Source organism: Balaenoptera acutorostrata, chromosome 2 (genome assembly GCF_949987535.1).
Source record: "Balaenoptera acutorostrata chromosome 2, mBalAcu1.1, whole genome shotgun sequence".
NCBI classification, from domain to species: Eukaryota; Metazoa; Chordata; class Mammalia; order Artiodactyla; family Balaenopteridae; genus Balaenoptera; species Balaenoptera acutorostrata.
In genome coordinates this window covers 124,946,438-124,969,626 of record NC_080065.1, presented here as the reverse complement: position 1 = coordinate 124,969,626, position 23,189 = coordinate 124,946,438, and the positions used below count along the sequence as shown (strand labels likewise).

General features: G+C 38.1%; 1 protein-coding gene across 2 annotated transcripts in view; it reads right to left on the bottom strand.

The window, feature by feature from the left end:
* Positions 1 to 472: 472 nt before the first annotated feature.
* The window catches only part of UBE2D2 (ubiquitin conjugating enzyme E2 D2), a 65,224-nt gene continuing 42,507 nt past the window's right edge, over positions 473 to 23,189 (bottom strand). Inside the window, exons 3-9 of one of the 2 annotated variants that reach the window (XM_057540545.1) lie at positions 17,990 to 18,053; positions 11,782 to 11,813; positions 11,625 to 11,702; positions 11,435 to 11,540; positions 3,565 to 3,658; positions 3,273 to 3,336; positions 473 to 2,144 (exon numbers count right to left, since the gene is read on the bottom strand). In XM_057540545.1, coding sequence (XP_057396528.1) covers positions 3,273 to 3,336; positions 3,565 to 3,658; positions 11,435 to 11,540; positions 11,625 to 11,702; positions 11,782 to 11,813; positions 17,990 to 18,053 — 438 coding nt within the window. In that variant the 3' untranslated portion in view covers positions 473 to 2,144. The remainder of the gene's footprint in view (positions 2,145 to 3,272; positions 3,337 to 3,564; positions 3,659 to 11,434; positions 11,541 to 11,624; positions 11,703 to 11,781; positions 11,814 to 17,989; positions 18,054 to 23,189) is intronic. The other variant, XM_057540546.1, reaches the window with a different exon arrangement.

Genomic DNA, 23,189 nt, shown 5'->3' with positions numbered 1-23,189 from the left:
TATGTAACCAGACTGGACCAAATACGTTCCAAACTCAAATGAGCAAGACCAAACTGCATTCAAAAGCCAAATGTTTCATGAACACCAGGATGACTTTTACTTCAGCACTTTAAAGTACTCTTGTGAAAATATCTACATTATGACCTAATAAATGGTAATAAGCTGGCTGCTGTCTAAGATGACGAAGAATGGGGCTTTCAGGATCTGTGCAACTAACCCATGGTCAACAGTCAAAAACTGAATTCCCACTTACCCATGATACTGAGAATGAGGGTAATTTTAGGTTAGAGCTCAATTCTAACTCCTTTACCCACAACTATTAATAGTCAAACTTCTTTGCAAGGTCAAGGATGCTAGAAATGCTAATAATAAGTAGCCAGCAGCGAAAATGCAGCACTTTAAAGGTTTCAGGTATCACACCTTAGTTCTGAGATGGAATAGTGACACTGAGAGATAAGACAAGTTAAACAAGTTTAAAACCAAAAGCAGTGGACATTTATTCCTCAATTTTTGTGCAAGAGTGTAAAGATGCATTTGAAAGAACCTGACAGCTAGAGAGCATCAGCCATTGCTTTCAGGCTGGCCTGGTTTACAATTAGATTAGGAGAAGTAGGAGGAAAAAAAGTAACTTGCCTAGTTCACAGGAACGATGTTTCTGGCAAATACAGCTGTTTACAAGTTTCAAACTACATTTTACTAGCGTCAAGGGAAGACCAAAAAGCCACATACAGTACAATTTAAAATTGGATGAACATCCTGCAATGTTAGTGCAAAGTAATTATGTAGACTCTCCAATACAAGATTGTGCTCATGTTTCCCAGGTTTGGTCAATGTTGTTTTTACAATCACAATCACAGAAGCTTAACTTACCAAATAGCAATGCCTTTGTTTTATGTCCTATGTACCAAAGGAATGTCACAAGGTTTCGGTGAAATGCAGCTTAGTTTCAATAATAAAGCAAATTTCTTATTTAGTTTAACAGTCATGTTCCTGGAATACTGCACACATAAGTTTCATGAAAATTCTTTTAAGCTTATGCGTTTATCTTGTTCAGTAAAATTACTTTCAAGATATCCTTTTTACTATGTAAACTGAATTGTTTCATGATTTTGAAATGCAACCAGTATAAATGAAAACATTTCAGGGGTGGGAAAAAATCCACCACTAATCTCAGCTAGACAAAATTCTTAAAATCAGAAAGCCTATTCACACAAAATTATATGTAATGACTGTAGTAATCAGTTTATTACACAGATTAATCATTCTTGAACGTACAGGCTCCAGAGGAGCAATTGGGTCTTTAAATATACACAAGTATTTCCATCGAATGAATTTTCACCCTTACATCCAGATAGACCTAAGCAGTTAAAAACATAAGAAAAATAAGAGCTATTAGCTATGTATTAACTGAGAAACCACATACAAACCAAAGAATATGGAAGAGAGAAAGAGGGGCTGAAGGACGAAGGTTGACGGGTGGGGAGATGTAAAAGAGTTGGAAACAAAGCCCATCACACTTTACTAATAGCTCCAATCCATTTAAATGTTGACCAGTTAAACTTAGACCTTAAAATACAGGATGTAGGTAGAGTTTAATCTGATTGGTCATAACTTTCACCTAAGACGTTAAGTCCTTCGGAATAAAATGAATACAGAAACAGCTTCATGTTCTTCGCCTTGCTTTTCATAACTGTTTTGAGTTTAATGGGATTTCACTTAAAAAACAATCTCCTACAGGTCAGTGGAGCTTTTCTTCCCCATCCAAGCACACACCATACCCACCACCCCTCACTCTGCCGTTATCCAAATTTAAGTCAATAAGGAAAGCTTTTAGTCTCACACCTAGGTTATGCCTGGAGAACTGGCTTGTCACACACACACTTCTCTGCTAGGAGGCAATGTTGGTACAGAAGTACAGTATTTCTAGTTTGTTGTTCCAAGTATGTACAACACGCAGCACTGCTGTATCAGGTAAACATGTGCACAGGGGAAGATGAGGCGTGGGCTCATAGAAAGCAGTCAAATGGAAATCAAAAGGACTTTCTCTTTCAGAGTTCCCCTATCTTTATTTGTAGAGGTTATCCAATAATTTCTTTAATTACATCGCATACTTCTGAGTCCATTCCCGAGCTATTCTGTTGTACCTGTACACACAAAGAGAAGCTTAGCTTAACATAGGTGAGGAGTCAGTTAGAAAGCAACAGAGTTCATTCATTATCCTATCCAGTAACTTGAAGGGAATAACTTATAGTATATTCAAGCTAAGCCATCTTCCTACCCCAAATTTCTAATAAGCATTTATTCAATGATAGTGGGAAATATCCTATAAATGCTACTAATACAGGATTCTAATTGAATTTTAGCACTTGCTGGCATACCCTCAGTCTATACTTGATCGACATATTTCTAACAGACAATCTTCAACCCGTTTGACTTATTTGGAGTTCTTGGAACAATATAATTCTACATTATATGGTTCTTGAAATCATATAATAATGATTAAATTGGCATAATACTTTCCCCTGCATCAATAAAACAACCAGTTCTGGCAGGACTTATTTTAACAATTTGGTTGCTAAAATGAATGGGTTTATTGCTCCAGAAGAACATTCTAGTAGTAAAATAAGCAGGGCAAAAGGATCTTTAATTCTTTGATTAAAAAAGTTCTGCTGACCATTACCGCCACAATGACTTGGGAAAAATGCCCATAATTCTAAATATTGGACAAAATGGTTCTCTAATCAAAAAATGTATTTCTAAGTAAATTCCCAAATTGAAAAAAGCATGATCTAATTTTATTCTGAATGCAGCCAAGAATACAGTTATAGATACTATTCAGACCTAAATACAGAAAAAAACTAAACTAAGAACCAATTGCTGTTAGAATTCCCCACTCTCAATGCAGCTCCATTTAAAATATCCTATCTATATGCCTCTCTAACCAATAATTCAATTAATCGTTTAATCTTTTATATTTTAACTTTAGAAAATTATCCACTACCTCCCATCTATTTCCTTCATAATCTTGTTGAATGATACACAAAACAAACAGACAAAAAAAGATTACAACACTTTCAGTTACTATCTCTTTTGATATCCTGACCAGTCTTCAATAATTCACAATACAATTCTAAAATATGTAAATTCTACAAGTTTTGTTTTAAAGGAAACTTGAGGCTTTCATGTCTTGTAACATTTATTCACTTTCTTTTTTACACTATTCCAAATGGTAGAAAATCAATTCTCTTTCCCATTAATTTATAAATACCTACCTAAGACAAATGGGCTCTTGATGCAAAATCTTTACACGTCAAAAGCCAAGCAGAAGACCTAAAGCTGTTGGAAAATATACTATAGAAAAGTTTTTCTAGGCAGTAGGAGTCATGAAACAATCAGATATAAAATCATTTACTTATAATGATACTCGATGCAAATACTCCTCTTTCCTGTCCCCAGGTGAGTATATTAGGACTTCATTTTAAGTATCTGACCCATACTCAGCCCTTAAGACAAAAACATCTCCACCCTACCACAGATACTCTGCTGTCTGGAGACCATACTTACTTTTCTCTATCTGTTTTGTAGATCCGAGCAATCTCAGGCACTAAAGGATCATCTGGATTGGGATCACACAACAGAGAACAGATGGACAAAAGTACTAGAATGAAAAAAACATACAAATTAGTAGAGGAACAAAAGCAAAAAGGTTGAAAGAAACATGAGATGCCAACACAAGAGAAAATTCTAAGACCCTATTTATATTGTACTGCCTAACAGCTTTGTAAGCTCTACCTAAGTTTACAGTAACAGTAATCAACAAAGATTCTAAGAAGATTTCTCTATGCTTGAACCCCTGAGGAAGCTGGCCCAGGCTGGTGAAGTGTCTTGCTTGCCTCATGTCCCTGGTTAGTGAGTAAAATTAGAGTGGAATTAGAATCCAGATCTTCCAAATCCTAGACCAATAACACTTTTCCCAGCTTATGAAGTTCAATTTTTAGAAGCCCATGTTCAGGGATAAATGGCTTTCAAAATTCCAAAGACAACCACACTACTGAATGCTCTTAGTAAGAAATGACAACGATGAAATCCAACAATCACTGCTTTCTCCATGGCAGGTACTATATATTCAGATGCAATGGATTTGTTTCATTTTTAGTTGAAAACGATTTAGTCTAAGAACATAAAGGCCAGTACTTGCTCCCAAATGGGGCTGGCCACACATATTATAGAGGATACAACATATCTCAAACTAAAGTCTCAAATTATTTTCAGTAATGATTTAGAAACTCATCTAAGCCATTTCCTCAGTGACAACCTGGAATGTAGCAGACAGATCTCAACAGTACAACTTCCTCTGTTCAACTTCATTAACTTATGTATTCCTTATTGAAAGCAAAGAGGAGGCTAAGGCCACTAATTACATTAAATCCAGTGGTCTCTGACATACTGAAATAAATTCCAATCCTTCTATTCTGATGCTACCAGAACTCAGCTACCTTATTTCTCTCTAATGTTCTGTAGCAAGAGACAATGATTCAGAGTCCACGTTACTCCCCAAACATCAAATTCATCAGGAAAAGGAATATTCTTTTTCCTATCAAATCTGTTCTATGGAGATCAAGGGCTTCTGAGAGATGAGAAAGTTTACACGCCCTTTATCATTCAGTTGTTAACAAAAAAAGCTATTTCCTTGCCTTAAGAGTATATGGAAAACAAAAAACATCAGGCAAGATGTTTTCTGACTCTTCATTCCTGCTGCCCACAAATGGCAGATGGCATTCCCAAAATATCTTCTTTTCCCATTGTCAGGTGTATCACCTGATGCCCTCTTCAAGCACAGAACATTCTAACAGCAATTAGGAAAGATTTCATGTATTTCCTGGAAATGACAACAGGGAGTTATAGATCTTTGAATGTTCATGAAATTACTGACTATAGAAGAAGAAACTTATCTGGCCTATCAAGCTGGCAAGAATACAACTGATTCTTCACCTAAAATTAGATATAACGACCAAATTAGTATTTGTTATAAATTCCCTTTATTTACTCTTCCAACTATTTCAATAAGGCAACTTTAAAAAGACAAATTTTTTAAAAAATTGAAGTATAGTTGATTTGCAATGTTGTGTTAGTTTCAGGTATACAGCAAAGTGATTCAGTTATACATATACATATACATATATACTCTTTTTCAGATTCTTGTGCATTATAGGTTATTACAAGATACTGAATATAGTTTCCTGTGCTATACAGTAGGTCCTTGTTTACCTATTTTATATATAGTAGTGTGTAACTATTAGTTGCAAACTCCTAATTTATTCCTCCCCGCCCCATTTCCCCTTTGTCAACCATAAATTTGTCTTCTATGTCTGTGAGTCTGTTGCTGTTTTTTTTTTTTAATTTTTTTTTAAATTTATGTATTTATTTATTTATGGTTGTGTTGGGTCTTTGTTTCTGCGCGAGGGCTTTCTCCAGTTGCGGCAAGCGGGGGCCACTCTTCATCGCGGTGCGCGGGCCTCTCACTATCGCGGCCTCTCTTGTTGCGGAGCACAGGCTACAGACGCGCAGGCTCAGCAGCTGTGGCACACGGGCCCAGCTGCTCCATGGCATGTGGGATCTTCCCAGACCAGGGCTCGAACCTGTGTCCCCTGCATTGGCAGGCAGATTCCCAACCACTGCACCACCAGGGAAGCCCCTGTTGCTGTTTTATAAATAAGTTCATTTGTATCATTTTAAAAATATAAGGTTTAAGTAAGTAATTTTTCTCTCTTTCTTTCCAGGAAAGGAAGGTAGGATGGTGGTTATCTGGACCTGGTGAAAGGGTTCTTAGTACACTACTTAGATCCTTTAATTTGTAGAAAATTGATTTTGGCTTATAATATACTACACCTTCTTTCTCTATAAAGAGAATAACTTCTATTTCTACAGCGTGTAGAGACTCTTCACTGAAGTAACTAAATTTTCACCAATATATATATTCCTCATCAGTACATACCCATTTTCATTAGTGTCATAACCCACAGTCAGTTCCAATTCTAAAAACATATAATCAAGTGGCTTTATGATGCACTTAATCTGCTTCAAGTTTTCTGTATATTTAGGTCCCTTACCTATATACTTAAAGTGGAGGGCATTTCGGGTCAAGATTACTGCCCTCAAAAACAGACTATGGGGCTTCCCTGGTGGCGCAGTGGTTGAGAATCTGCCTGCTAATGCAGGAGACACGGGTTCGAGCCCTGGTCTGGGAAGATCCCACATGCCACGGAGCGGCTGGGCCCGTGAGCCACAGCTGCTGAGCCTGCGCGTCTGGAGCCTGTGCCCCGCAACGGGAGGGGCCGCGATAGTGAAAGGCCCGCGCACCGCGATGAAGAGCGGCCCCCACTTGCCGCAACTAGAGAAAGCCCTCGCACGAACCGAAGACCCAGCACAGCCAAAAATAAATAAATTAATTAATTAAAAAAAAAAAAAAAAAAAAAAAAACAGACTATGGGGACTTCCCTGGTGGTACAGTGGGTAAGAATCTGCCTGCCAATGCAGGGGACATGGGTTCGAGCCCTGGTCTGGGAAGACCCCACATGCCGCGGAGCAACTAAGCCCGTGCGCCACAACTACTGAGCCTGCGTGCCGCAACTACTGAAGCCCGCGTGCCTAGAGCCCGTGCTCAGCAACAAGAGAAGCCACCTCAATGAGAAGCCCGCGCACCGCAATGAAGAGTAGCCCCCACTTGCCGCAACTAGAGAAAAGCCCGCGTGCAGCAACGAAGACCCAATGCAGCCAAAAATTAATTAATTTTTAAAAAGAGAAAAAAAACGGACTATGTTAAAGGGATAATTATATCACACATAGGATTCAGGCCTTCTTTAAAACACTAAACCTAGGTATGTTGATATAACCAAATTCAACAAACTGGCACTGCAGTTATTTTAAAAGATAGCTATCTAGACAGAATATATCAAGTCAAATAAACTAACATCCCTTATGATTTATTACAACTGCAAAAATCAACACCAGGCACAGAAGGGAAAGAAAAAAAACAAAAGCTATGGTCACACACACACACACACACACACACACACACACACTCTCTCTCTCTCTCTCTCTCTCTCTCTCTCTCTCTCTCTCTCTCTCTCTCTCGCTCTCTCGCTCTCTCTCTCTCTCTCGCTCTCTCTCTCTCTCTCGCTCTCTCCCACCTCTCTTGGCCCCATTTATATCTAGATTTCCATCTCTACAGCTACTTGGTAAAAGAAGAGCAACCAGGCCAGGAAATCACAAGAACAATAGGCATATGAACACTTTCACAAGCAGCCCTTGAATTGCAAGGAGGCCTACAAAAAGAAAAGGGGCCACTTATCTGGAAAACTATTTCAGTCACAATTTTGAAAAATGTGGTCCTCTGATTTTTTGTTTGTATTTTTGCCTAGGACCCCAGAAATCTTAATTTAATGCCCCAGAGTTTCTGTTTCCTTCAAAAAATTAACTTTTAAGAGTAAGCAAGGGGCTTCCCTGGTGGCGCAGTGGTTGAGAATCTGCCTGCCAATGCAGGGGACACGGGTTCAAGCCCTGGTCTGGGAAGATCCCACATGCCGTGGAGCAACTAGGCCCCTGAGCCACAACTACTGAGCCTGTGCGACTGGAGCCTGTGCTCCGCAACAAGAGAGGCCACAATAATGAGAGGCCCGTGCACCGCGATGAAGAGTGGCCCCCGCTTGCCACAACTAGAGAAAGCCCTTGCACAGAAACGAAGACCCAACACAGCCAAAAATAAATAAATAAATAAAATTAAAAAAAAAAAGAGTATGCAAGTCTTACCGTAATTATAACATGACAAATATCCAATAATTTTTTTTTAATTATTTACTTTATTTTTGGCTGCACTGGGTCTTTGTTGCTGTGTGTGAGCTTTCTCTAGTTGTGGCGAGTGGGGGCCATGCTTCGTTGCGGTGTGCGGGCTTCTCACTGCGGTGGCTTCTCTTGTTGTGGAGCACGGGCTCTAGGCTGCAGGCTCAGTAGTTGTGGCGCACAGGCTTAGCTGCTCCGCAGCATGTGGGATCTTCCTGGACCAGGGCTCAAACCAAGTCCCCTGCATTGGCAGGCGGATTCTTAACCACCGCGCCACCAGGGAAGTCCTATCTAGTACTTTTTTTTTTCTTTTTCTGGGTCTTCGTTGCTGCATGTGGGCCTTCTCTAGTTGCGGCAAGTGGGGGGCTATTCTTCATTGTGGTGCACGGGCTTCTCATTGTGGTGGCTTCTCTTGTGGTGGAGTACAGGCTCTAGGCGCATGGGCTTCAGTAGTTGCGGTGTGTGGGCTCTAGAGCGCAGGCTCAGTAGTTGTGGTGCACGGGCTTAGTTGCTCCATGGCATGTTGGATCTTCCCGGACCAGGGATCGAAACCGTGTCCCCTGCATTGGCAGGCAGATTCTTAACCACTGCGCCACCAGGGAAGTCCCCTCCAATACTTTTTACAATAGTGCCTTTATCCTTAGGTGCTTACAAGGTACCAGTCAACTATGCATTTTTTGCTTTTTTTTAAAAAAAATAAATTATTTTGGCTGCGTTGGGTCTTCGTTGCGGTGCGCGGGCTTTCTCTAGTTGCGGCGAGCGGGGACTACTCTTCATTGCAGTGTGCGGGCTTCTCATTGAGGTGGCTTCTCTTGTTGCGGAGCACGGATTCTAGGCACTTGGGCTTCAGTAGTTGAGGCACGTGGGCTCAGTAGCTGTGGCGCACGGGCTTAGTTGCTCCGCGGCATGTGGGATCTTCCCCGACCAGGGATCAAACCTGTGTCCCCTGCATTGGCAGGCAGATTCGTAACCACTGCACCACCAGGGAAGTCCCCTCCAATACTTTTTACAATAGTGCCTTTATCCCAGTTATATGGGTGCTTACAAGGAACCAGTTAACTATGCATTTTTGCTTTTTTAATCTTCATAATAACAGTGAAATAGTTTTTATCATCCCTATTCTAAAGATGAAAACTCTGTGGAATACAGAAGCCAATCTGTCTCAAGTCTCATCCAATAAGAGGTAGAGCTGAGACCCTAATACAGGCAGTTGCATCCAGAATCTATGTTCTTTACCATGAAACTATGTTGCCTCTTGTCTAAATGTATGCATTAAAGAAATGATAAAATTTAAGTAGACAGAAAAGAAAAATATTTTCATGTACCAAATTTCATCCCCAAATACCCAAACTATTTCTTTCTAGCTATTTAATATACTTTCTGTACAACACAAGTTACAGTGTGTAACACTTTATCTCTTTTCTGCTTTTTTCAAACATTGTATTTTCCTATTTCCCACAATATTTTCAAGGATCAATACTCTTTTGAATGCATTTGCCAGAACCAATATATTTTCTCCTCTACTGTTGAGTCTATATGTAATTTCTATTTTTCAGAAATAACACTGTTGCAAATGCACTTGCACAGAGAACTTTTTTTAACAGTTGGGCTTATTTTTTTAGTACAAATGAATGAACCTAGAGTTACTGGGTCAAAGGGTATTAATGATTAAATCTCTTATTTCTTAATACATACTGGCAGACTGGACTATACAAATCTATACTTCTATCTGTAGCATATATAAGCACTCATTTCAATGTAGTTCACCAACATTTAGTTTTCTTTTGTAAAGATCTTTGTTAATTAAAAAGGTGAAAAATGGGAACTTATTTTAATTTTTATTTCTTTGATTATTCTGTTCCTTTCTGTCCACTGGGATCTAGGTTTTTCCTTACTGATTTATATATGTTCTTCATATCTGTTAAACATATTGGCCCATTATCATACTTGCAGCCTATTTCTCGTATCTGTATTTTGACAACATTTAATCCACTTGTGATTTCATTTGGGTATGATGTTGAGGGGTTGAACATTAAATCAACAAATAAGATAATATTCAGTTCAGGGATATAAAAAAATCCCCAACCTATTCATATAAGTCTTATTTTAAAGAACTATTGGAGGGGGACTTCCCTGATGGCACAGTGGTTAAGACTCTGTACTCCCAATGCAGGGGGCCCAGGTTCGCTCCCTGGTCTGGGAACTAGATCCCACATGCATGCCACCACTAAGAGTTCGAGTACCACAACTAAGGACCCTGTGACTTCCCTGGTGGTGCAGTGGTTAAGAATCCGCCTGCCAATGCAGGGGACATGGGTTCAATCTCTGGTCCGGGAAGATCCCACATGCTGTGGAGCAACTAAGCTCGTGTGCCACAACTACTGAGCCTGCGCTCTAGAGCACGCAAGCCACAACTACTGAGCCTGCGTGCCACAGCTACTGAAGCCCGCGCACCTAAAGCCTGTGATCCGCAACAAGAGAAGCTGCCACAATGAGAGGCCAGTGCACTGCAAGGAAGAGTAGCCCCTGCTCACTACAACTAGAGAAAGCCCGCATGCAGCAACGAAGACCCAACGCAGCCAAATAAGTAAGTAAATAAGTAAGTAAGTAAATAAAGAAAGAAAGAACTACTGGATCTTCCATCACAAAGTTGGTAACTAACTTTCTCTACACATTTTCACACACACACACACACACACACACAATATACCAAAGATTAAGATGCTCAAATAAAAATTTTTATTAAATTGATTATCTTAGAGGGTGATTCTGTTCCTGACAGAAACCTAAAGATAAGAGCTGGTAGGGGCTTCCCTGGCGGCGCAGTGATTAAGAATCCGCCTGCCAATGCAGGGGACACAGGTTCGTGCCCTGGTCCGGGAAGATCCCACATGCCGCGGAGCAACTAAGCCCGTGCGCCACAACTACTGAGCCCGCCTGCCACAACTACTGAAGCCCGCGCACCTAGACCCCATGCTCTGCAACAAGGGAAGCCACCGCAATGAGAAGCCCGCGCACCGCAATGAAGAGTAGCCCCCGCTCGCCACAACCAGAGAAAAGCGCACGTGCAGCAACAAAGACCCAACACAGCAAAAAATAAGATAAATAAAATTAAAAAAAAAAAAAAAGAGCTGGTAAAACCTTAAAGAATGTGAATATGAATTCACCTATACTTTGCTCTTCAAGAAACTACTGTCTATGCTTATAGTATACAAGCATTCCTCTACAATGGCTCTTTTTTTCTTATTCTGGAACAATATCTATCCTTTCCATTCATGGATCTCAAGGTTGGAAGAGACACTGTTTGTCTTCTACTTTTACTATGCTCTAAAAAAAATTCATACCAAGTAGCCATATTCCAACCTATGCTTGAATAGCAGGAGCAATGGACAGAGAGCAGACACGACACCAAGGAATACCTATGCTTGAAAATCCAGCTCTCTCCAGTGGGTCTAAAGGTCTTTTTAAGAATAAGGGGGATTGCTACCTCCTCTTAAAAAAGGAATCTGAGCAATCTTTCCAAGAATAAGTAATCTTAAAAAGACAAAAAACACAGTAGGCTTTTTATATTGATATCAAATACTCATTCTATTACCTTTTGAAATAGTTAGTGCTGGAGACCACTGTGACCGTAGAATATCAAGACAAATGCTGCCATTACTGTTAATATTTGGATGATAAATTCTTGTTGTAAACGCAACCTATCAAAAAAGGAGAATTTTTTGTAAACTGTTTCAATAGTATTGTCAAAAGTAGATACAAAACAATTGCCATATCCCAATTACCTTAGGTGGTTTGAAGGGGTAATCTGTTGGGAAATGAATTGTCAAGAAAAATACTCCACCCTGATAGGGACTGTCATTCTGTTGATGACAAGAAAAGGTGGATTAAAATGAGTGAATTACATAAACTATTTATTCTGAAATTAATCTGAATACTTACTGGCCCCATTATTGTAGCTTGCCAGTGGAACACTGAAAAAGAACAACAAAAAATCACCATGAAGCAATATCCACAGTATACCTACACCATAATAACGTATCATTCCCCATGTAATCTCAGTTCATTTATTAGCAATATGATGAGTCCTGAGCAGGATGAGGAATCTAAATTAAGTTGGCGTCTGAACAGAGAAAACAAAAATGACTAGCATGGTATAGAACACTGATAAGGTGCTCAACAAAGAAGTATTTGGGCTAAAACATCTTGAAAATTCATGTCAGGGAGACAAAATTCTTGACAAGGTCCAAAATTTCACTTTTAAACAGGCATTTCCTTACCTCAAAGGGTAAAAAAGAACCACAATATTCAATTCTTTCATGTGTTGTATCATTTCCCCAACACAAATATATATAATATACTCCTTTTATAATACTGGCATAGAGCAGAACAGTAAACATAAAGTAGACAATACTCAAATTAGGAAATGCTGGGTTTTTTCTAGCGAGAAAAGAATTTCCAAGAGTTCTCACATGTAGGTCTTTAGAATTGCTGGTACCTCAGTAAATAAAGAAAACATCAGCTGAAAGCCCCAAGCTTGATTACAAACTCGGGATAATCCCAATAAATTATATACTTGTTTAATAAGGAAATTTTCTCTTCAAACTGCAAAAAATGGTGCTTGTTCCATTTCCAAGGTGATGCCACTAAGGAAAACACAAAGATCAAAAAGCCAGTTTTCACTTCTAAGCAAGCTACTTAGCACTTAACATTCACACTAGGATTTGAGCAAACTAAGGGAAGCTGTCACTGGGATTATACATGAGCAACCCAAACCACCTAACCCTCGACACAAAGAGGAAATGTGAAGACTAAAAAACCGCACGAAAATCCACTGGGATATCAGGCCAAATCCTTAAATTCCTTCTGACCACCTGCATGAGAACTGACCCTATGGTTGGCCTGCCCCTCACTGGGGCCTGAATCTACAAAGAGCAGCCTGTTTATTAAGAATTAAAAAAAAAGGATAGGTACTGCTGAGGCTCTCCTTTTTAGGTTACCCATCATTAGTACTGAGAAAAATTCCTCATAACTTCTGCCAACCAATTTTTTATGGATTAAGCAGCTAAGGAGAAAGTCACTTTGAGTCACTAAGATTAGTCCCAATATCTTTAACAAAGGTCCTATTAAAAGAGCCCTAAGGTCCTGTTTAAAGAAACAAGTCTCATTCTGTTTTTAATCATAAATATACAATTCGAGTTAACAAAACAGACTGATAATTGGAGTAAATGATCCCAATGACAAAGCTGAAAACACTATTAAAAATGACCAAGCTACAGGTCAAGGGAATTGTTTTAAAGCAGATCTTATTCTTCCATTTAATCCTTCTATTTTTAAAATTTGTGGCTGTAAATGGGAAGATATATCTATACCTGCATTCTTGTTAAAGGTTGTAAGAATCAGATAAGGAATAAAAAGAGAGGACTAAAGCACTTAGATGATAAAATATACAAATATCGAGACATGCTAAAAAATTTAGTTAAATTTTTTTTAAACTACCTAAGTCCTAACTTTTTCTTCTGAGTCTTTTCAAGATCAATCTTTCTCTTGCTAAAAATACTGCCAGACTTAAGAAGTTATTAGGAAAATTTAAACCAGAACAAACTCTTGGCTCAAGGTAAAATATTTATTTTTGGTGATTTCCTATTCTTCCTCTACAGAAAACAAAGCCCATTTTATGCTTTATGATTAAAATCGACTAAAAATTAGACAACATAGAAACCCAAAAGGCTTGGAGCAGAAATTCTGACAAGACAAGCTGGCAACTAGAACATTTACAATTACATAAAGGATACTCCTCCTAGAAGAAGATGTGAAAAGATCAATATTTTCAAGTAATAATGCAATCTCTTTCATATCTGGCACTCCGGAAAACTGAAAATATTCTAGTATATTTAAGCAAGAATCTTATATTACTGAGAACTCTTGTAAGCAGCATCAACAGGCTATTTCATATGTAATTCATATCCATTTAGCTAGTAAATCGTTTGTTTAACATTCCCCAACAGAACTAAACTTATATAAACCATTAGTTCTAAATAAAAACCCATTAACACTCAAATGCTAACCTTTATTAACTTATTTGTTTCCGTCTTTATAAATAAAGGGTCAAATACTGTCACCAGAAAAATGAGCAAAAGCACATACACAGGGCTGTCTTTAAGAGTGAGAGGGGAAAGGAATAAGGAAATTGCTAATGTAGCAACTGAGATCAACGATAATTATGTCTCTTGTTAAAATGACCTAGAATCTACAATACCAACAAAAGGCAGAGAAAAACAAAATAAAAACACATTAATTTAATTAACAAAAGCATTTGAAGACCTACTATTTAAATCTTAATTGAGTATTCTGCCACACTGGTTAAATATAAGAATACCTACTGGAATCATTGACTTAGGTCTCCCTCTGGAGCACATTTGTTTCCATGTCTTGGCTATTGTAAACAGTGCTACTATGAACACTGGGGTGCATATATCTTTTCCAATTAGTTCTCTGCAGATAAATGCCCAGGAGTGGGATTGCTGGATCATATGGTAACTCTACTTTTAGTTTTTTAAGGAACCTCCATACTGTTCTCCATAGTGGCTGCACCAATTACATTCCCACCAACAGTGTAGGAGGGTTCCCTTTTCTCTACACCTCCAGAGTTTACTGTTTGTAGATTTTTTGACGATGGCCATTCTGACTAGTATGAGGTGATACCTCATTGTAGTTCTGATCTGCTTTTCTCTAAACTAGCAATATTGAGCATCTTTTCATGTGCCTATTGGCCACCTGTATGTCTTCTTTGGAGAAATGTCTATTTAAGGTCTTCTGCCCATTATTTGATTGGGTTGTTTGTTTTTTATCAAAAAGCTTTTATTAAGCTGTATGAGCTGTTTGTATATTTTGGAAATTAATTCCTTGTTGGTTGCATTGTTTGCAAATATTTTCTATTCCATAGGTTGTCTTTTTTTGTTTACAGTTTCCTTTGCTGTGCAAACGCTTTTAAGTTTAATTATGTCCCATTTGTTTATTGTTTTTATTTCCATTACTCTAGGAGATGGAGCCAAAAAAATACTGCTGCAATTTATGTCAAAAAGTATTCTCCTTATGTTTTCCTCTAGGAGTTTTAGAGTATCTGGTCTTACACTTAGGTGTTTATTTTGAGTTTATTTTTGTATATGGTGTGAGAAAATGTTCTGATTTCATTCTTTTACATGTAGCTGTCCAGTTTTCCCAGGACCACTTACTGAAGAGACTATCTTCTTCTCCATTGAATATTCTTGATTCTTTTGTTGTAGATTAATTGACCGTAAGTGCGTAGGTTTATTTCTGGGCTTTCTATCCTGTTCCACTGATCTATATGCTTGTTTTCCGCACCATACCCCTTTGATTACTATAGCTTTGTAGTACATTCTGAAGTCAGGAAGCATGATTCCTCTAGCTCCAGTCTTCTTTCTCAAGATTGTTTTGGCTATTCGAGGTCTTCTGTGTTTCCATACAAATTTAAAAATTTTTTGTTCTAGTTCTGTGAAAAATGCCATTGGTAATTTGATAGGGATAGCACTGAATCTGTAGATTGCCTTGGGCAGTATGGCCATTTTAACAATATCTGTCTATGTCATCTTCAATTTCTTTCACAAGCAACTTATAGTTTTCAGAGTATAGGTCTTTTCAGCATAATGGGGTTTTTTTTAATGTTTATTTATTTATTTTATTTATTTTTTTGGCTGTGTTGGGTCTTTGTTTCTGTGCAAGGCCTTTCTCTAGTTGCGGTGAGCGGGGGCCACTCTTCATCATGGTGCGCGGGCCTCTCACCGTGGCAGGCTCTCTTCTTGCGGAGCACAAGCTCCAGACGTGCAGGCTCAGTAGTTCTGGCTCACGGGCCTAGTTGCTCCACGGCATGTGGGATCTTCCCAGACCAGGGCTCGAACCCGTGTCCCCTGCATTGGCAGGCAGATTCTCAACCACTGCGCCACCAGGGAAGCCCCAGCATAATGTTTGTAATGCTCATCCATGTTGTAGTATATATCATTTCTTTCCTGTTAATCGTCAAATAATATTCCATTGTATGGATACACCACATTTTATTTACCCCTTCATCAGCTGGTGGGCATTTGGGTTGTTTTCACTTTTTGGCTATTATAAATAAAGCTTCTATGAACAATCATGTATGAGTTTTTGTACAGAAATACATTTTCATTTCTCTTGGACACATACCTAGGAATGAACTCACTGGGTTATATGGTAACTCTATGTTTAACTTTTTGAGGAACTGACAGGCTGTCTTCCAAGCTGGCTATACCATTTTGCATTCTACCAGCAATGTATGAAGGTTCAAATTTCTCCACATCCTCATCAACATTTGTTATTATTTGACTTTTTGATTCTAGCCATCCTAGTGGGTGTAAAGTGACATCTCATTATGGTTCTGACATGTATTTCCCTGATGATTAATGATGCTGAACATCTTTCCATGTGTTTATTGGCCATTTGTATATCTTATTTGGAGAAACAGCTATTCAGATCCTTTGTTCATTTTAAAATTGGGTTATCTATCTTTATATTGCTGAGATATAAAGACTTTTTTTAAAATATTTTGGATAAATATGCCTTATTAGATATATATGACCTACAAAATTTTTCTCCCATTCTGTGTGTCTTTTCACTTTCTTAATAGTATCATTTGTTGCACCTAATTTTTAAATTTTGATGAAGTCTAATTTATCTTTTTCTTTTATTGCTTATGCTTTGGGGGAGTTTAACTCTCCAGGGTAACCATTTTTTTCAATCTGAGAAAGGAATGTAATAGTACTAACTATGGTAGAAGCAAAGGCAAATTACTTTACACACCACAGAACTTCAAAAATGAAATCTAATCCCCAGACTTCTAATGCTTTTAATTAAAAATCAGCCACTCTCAACTTTGAGGAATTTACCTGAAATAAAAACACTCTTTCAATTGAATGACCACACTGATGCAGATGGATTATATGATAACCGTGGAGTGACAAAAGTAGAATCAGAAAACCTGAGAATGAGTCCACTTCCGGAACCTCCACAAGCCTCTCACCAGATTCTTCTCTAAAATAGTTTACAATTTCTATCCCAATGACCTAAAAGAATTGTGAGGCGTAAATGAGATAATGTGTGTTTAAGTACTTGTCCTGTCCTGTTTGGTATCAAATACTATAGTTACTCATACTGGACAGGTCTAAACATACCATAAATGGGATTTTTCATCACAAGTACTTAGTCTTATAATTTATAACATCTGTTTTATCTATAAAGCAGTCCTTGTACAAGGGCTTTGCTTTGGTTCTTAAGGATTTAGGAGACCAAAACAGCAATCTAAGAAAAACAAGGAAAAAATTAATTTACACACAAGCTAATATAACCTCATTTATTTTTTTGTCTTAATCTATATACTTCTCTTACACAAATGTTTCCAAGTATACTCCAAGTATATTCCATTTTTCCCCCTATTTGCTAAATGTTGCATTTTGTGTGTGTGAATTAGTTTTGTGTTACAAGGCACAGCCTCTTCAAATATCCTCCATTTTAAAAAGGATGAAAGATGGTATAAGGGGAAAAAGCTGTGTTGAGACCAAGTGGAACAAAAGCAAAATTATTATCCAACATGGATGATAAGTATAGATTATTTCAGACAGGATTAAGGAGATAAACTGGACATTAAAAATAAATTGTAGCTGTCTTCATGAGTATGAGTCAATAGAAAGACAGACACAGACCCACATACATACATACACATAGACACATACACACACATTATCCCCCCATCATCTTTAGTATTATCTTACTGAAAGAACAGTAGCTTGCTGTAGGTAAAAGCTCAAATATTTTGACTCAAGTAAATACCCAGAAGGGACAAAGGACAGATAAGGAGGAGCCAGGACAACTACACAGACAATGTCTGGCAGAAGAGGTTCAAAATGTAATAAACAGTACAGAAGATGATGGGATACACATAAAACTGCACCTTTCATGGGCAAGTAAAGGTAAATACTGCCTCTTCCCTACTGCATAATTATCTCTTCACACAAAATAACCTTAAGAGATGTATATTTATCAGTCCCAGAGTTCCCCAGAGGCAGATTGTTATGCTGTTTTATGTTTCACTCTATCATTCCTTTTACATACTTACTATCATCTCCAACGGGACCTGCTGAACACTGTGCTGGGGGGTCCCGCGCCAGGTCGTTCAATTCCTTAAGAAGGAGAGAAAAAAGAAATGTATTCAACATAAATATAACTTTTATCCATTAATAAAATTGTCACTGTTACCAACATTCTCTATCCCACCAGTAAAGCTCTTTTAGGAGCACTCCTTCTAAAGTCAGAGAAGGGGGCTTCCCTGGTGGCGCAGTGGTTGAGAATCTGCCTGCCAATGCAGGGGACACGGGTTCGAGCCCTGGTCTGGGAAGATCCCACATGCCGCGGAGCGACTAGGCCCGTGAGCCACAATTGCTGAGCCTGTGCATCTGGAGCCTGTGCTCCGCAGCAAGAGGGGCCGCGATAGTGAGAGGCCCGCGCACCGCGATGAAGAGTGGCCCCCACCTGCCGCAACTAGAGAAAGCCCTCGCACAGAAACGAAGACCCAACACAGCCAAAAATAAATAAATAATTAAATAATTTAAAAAAATAAAAAAAAAAAAAAAAAATAAAGTCAGAGAAGGGTAGATTAATGAAATCTTTGGGATTTCATTATTTGGGATTCTTGAATGCAAATATATGTTTATAAAATAATCATTTTTGCTTTGTTTGGAGTTTAGTAGGTATTAAATATAAGGAAGGTAAACATGTATCGTACTAAAGAACCACAAAAACTGTTTTTAAGTAAAAACTTATTAGTTTTCAAAAAAGATCAACGGCTTTTTTTTTTTTTAAAGATTTTATTTTTTTGGCTGCGGTGGGTCTTTGTTGCTGTGCGCGGGCTTTCTCTAGTTGCGGCGAGTGGGGGCTACTCTTCGTTGCAGTGCGTGGGCTTCTCACTGCGGTGACTTCTCTTGCTGCGGAGCATGGGCTCTAGGCATGCAGGCTTCAATAGTTGTGGCATGCAGGCTCTGGAGCGCAGGCTCAGTAGTTGTGGCACATGGGCTTAGTTGCTCCACGACATGTGGCATCTTCCCAGACCAGGGATGGAACCCGTGTCCCCTGCATTGGCAGGCGGAGTCTTACCCACTGCGCCACCAGGGGAAGTCCCCATAGGCTGGTTTTTGTACCTCAAAACCATTAGGTTATACTTGAGACAAACTCTTTAAGTCATAAATGTTCCAAATTACACGTAACCATCTGATAAGATGCTGATATTTTTTCAGCTCATATCCACTACCAAGGTTTCAAAGATAGTAGAAAAACTTTAAAAAGGATATATTACAAAGGCTGGCTGAATATAACCCATCATAAAGTTTTGTAATCAGAGATGGAACTACTTGTAGTAATGCTCCACAACCAGATGCCAGCTTCTTAGCTATTTTAACACAAGAACCCACAAACTTGAGATTTGTTACTGCGTGGAGATGCCTGAAAAACCACAAGCAGGAAATCATACTACATTCCCTTTTCCCTTGACTTGGTATTTGAGATAAAAACAAGCTCTGAGGGAGGACTAGTTTTAATTATATGTTAAAACTAGAACAGTAAAAACAGTAAAATCTATTAAAAGTACAATAAAAACTATCTCAAATCTTATTAATGAGTTACATAAGTAACTTTTTAACTTGCAACACATAGATATTTCTGTAAGTCCCTTCTTCTGAGTTAACTTATTCAGCCAGCCATTTGGGTACATCAGTTATCCTGTTTTATCCTACCTGTAAGCTCGGAGGACAAAGCATAAAGTATAGAAATAAAGTTCTGTTTTGTTTTTTAAAGGGCTGGGGTTGAAATAAAGATTTAACAATATTTACTTTCTTCCGTATCTCAATTTGGTGATTTTGTATTTCTCTACAACAGAGATTCCTTGCCCATCTCAAGGAGGAAAACAAACAAACAAAAAACAACCTACTGTACAGTTCCTATTCCCAAATGTTTGTAATAAAAGTCACTGTAACTAAGAATGCTTGCTTGATTTGAAATAAAAAGTTAATCTACTTCTGACTAACATTTATCTAAGCTGAATATAAGATTCATCAGATGGTGATCACTTTGTAATGTACAGAAATATCAAATCACTATATTGTGCACCAGAAACTAACATAGTGTTGTGGGTCAACTATACTTCAAAAACAAACAAACAAACTCATAGAAAAAGAGATAAGATTTGTTTATCAGAGGTGAGGGGAGGTGGTGAGTTAGTCAAAAGGTACAAATTTCCAGTTATAAGATAAATAAGTACTAGGTATGTAAATGTACATCATGATAAATATAATTAACACTGCTGTATTTAAAAAAAATATTTTATTTATCTTATTTATATTTTTGGCTGCGTCGGGTCTTAGTTGCAGCGCTCGGGCTCTTCGTTGTGGTGCGTGGGCTTCTCTCTAGTTGTAACATGCAGGTTTTTTTTCTCTCTAGTTGTGGCGCGTGGGTTCCAGAACATGTGGGCTCAGCAGTTGCAGCACACAGGCTTAGGTGTCCCTCGGCATGTGGGATCTTAGTTCCCCAACCAGGGATCGAACCAGCATCCCCTGCATTGGAAGGCAGATTCTTTACCACTGGACCACCAGGGAAGTCCCAACACTGCTGTATGTTATACATGAAAGTTCTTAAGAGAATAAATCCTAAGAGTTCTCATTACAAGGAAAAAAATTTTTTTCTTTACCTTTTATTTTGTATCTGTGAGATGATGGATATTCACTAAACTTACCATGGTGATCATTTCATGATATATGTAAGTCAAATCATTATGCTGAACATCTTAAACTTATATAGTATGTCAATTACATCTCAACAAAACTGAAAGGAAAAAAATTTGAGCCATTAAAAATCCATCAGTCCACTTCATGAGCCAGTATGATATAATTAATTAAAAAAACCTTAACCCAAACTTAAGCTAATAAACAATTAACATACTCATTCAACACTTCCTTGGTTCAAGGCACTCATATGGATGAATCTCAAAGGCATAATGTTAAGTGAAATCAGTCAGACATAAAAAGACTATATTCTGTATGATTCAATTGATATGCATTCTAGAAAAGGTAAATTTATAGTGACAGAAAGCAGACCAATAGTTTCAGGGGCTAGAGAGAGCTGGAGGGGACTGAACTGCAAAGGGACATGAGGAAAATTTGGGGGGTTATGGAAATATTCTATATCATGATTTTCATAGGGACCACAAAACTGTGTATATATTTATTAAAACTCAAACTGTATACTTAAAATTGTCAAATTTTATTGTATATAATATATATCAAAGTTGTTTACTAAAAAAGCATATATCCATTCATCTTTGTATATGCATAAAACATCTCTGAAGAATACATAAGAAATTAGTTCACAGTATTTGCCTTCAGAAGGAAAGCCTGTTTTGGGGGTGAGAATAGGAACTATATGTATTCCTTTTATACCTTTTAACAAGTGTATTTATTGCCTATTTGAAAAATAAATTACCAGGGGCTTCCCTGGTGGCGCAGTGGTTAAGAATCCACCTTCCAATGCAGGGGATACGGGTTCGAGCCCTGGTCCAGGAAGATCCCACATGCTGCGGAGCAACTAAGCCTGTGCGTCACAGCTACTGAAGACTGTGTGCCTGGAGTCTGTGCTCCTCCACAAGAGAAGGCACTGCAATGAGAAGCCCTCGCACTGCAACAGAGTAGCCCCCACTCGCTGCAACCAGAGAAAGCCCGCGCACAGCAACGGAAGACCCAATGCAGCCAAAAAATTAAAAAATTAAATAAATCTATAAAAATAAATAAAATAACTTACCAGTTCTGACTATAAACTTGGATTAAAATAAAATAGCTATTAAAAGCTGTGACCATCTCATTTCAAAATAGTGAAAAGCCAGTTAGACTGAATAAACACAGAAGCTACAAAATTTGATGTGCCTGCATTAAGATGAAAACTGAAGGGAGTTCCCTGGTGGCCTAGTGATTAGGATTCCAGACTTTCACTGCCGTGGCCCAAGGAACTGAGATCCTGCAAGCCGAGTGGCGTGGCCAAAAACAAAACAAAGATGAATCCTGAAATTAAATAAAGGCACTGATCTAGACAGATCACTTGGGCAGAAAGAAATACCCTAACACATCACGCTATTTTTTGTTTAACAGCTGGCTTTATCATATGCCTTTATACCTATACATTAATTTCCTTGACTTATTCCAAAAGAAATAGTATTCAGATTTGTCTTGTATATCATATAGCAAATTATACATTACTGGGATTGAGAGTAGGGCTAAGACAAAACCCAAAACCAAGGAATTTTCCCGTTTATTGAAAAACTTCTCTATAGAAAGAACAATAGAGAAATAAAGTATATATAATTAAATTTAGAAAAAAACAGGGAGGGAACTTTGACAGAATCCTAAATTTCTAAAAAGATTTTATAATCTTTCTTTGAAATCTAAAAAAATTAAAATAAAGGTCTTATTTTGGGAATAAACTGGATATTACTAAATAGTTCTCAATTAAAATTTTTTTCTTTGACAGTGTACACTCCCCTTGTTTATAGGTATACAGCAGAACTGTTATTTTTAAAGATTAAGGGTTATAAACAATTTTGATTCTCTGCAACTTTCCCAAGTGTTTATCTTACTTCAAACAGCCCCAAAACCTTATACCAATTAATTTAATTATTTTCAAGTAAGGTTTAATTCACTACAAACTTTTTTTTTTTTGGCCGTGCCCCACAGCATGCGGGATATTAGTTCCCTGACCAGAGATCAAATGAACCCGTGCCCCCTGCAGTGGAAGTGTGGAGTCTTAACCACTGGACCACTAGGGAAGTCCCCAAACTTTTATATTTTATTTATTATTTTTTTTTAACTTTTTTTTTAACATCTTTATTGGAGTATAATTGCTTTACAATGGTGTGTTAGTTTCTGCTTTATAACAAAGTGAATCAGTTATACATACACATATGTCCCCATATCTCTTCACTCTTGCATCTCCCTCCTTCCCACCCTCCCTTTCCCACCCCTCTAGGTGGTCACAAAGCACCGAGCTGATCTCCCTGTGCTATGCGGCTGCTTCCCACTAGCTATCTATTTTACGTTTGGTAGTGTATGTATGTCCATGCCACTGTCTCATTTTGTCCCAGCTTACCCTTCCCCCTCCCCGTATCCTCAAGTCCATTCTCTAGCCAAACTTTTAAATACATTTCCTACTACTACCTTTTTTGGCTCAGGAATATGAAATCCAATGAAGAGATACACAGGAATGATTATAATGCCTTATATGAC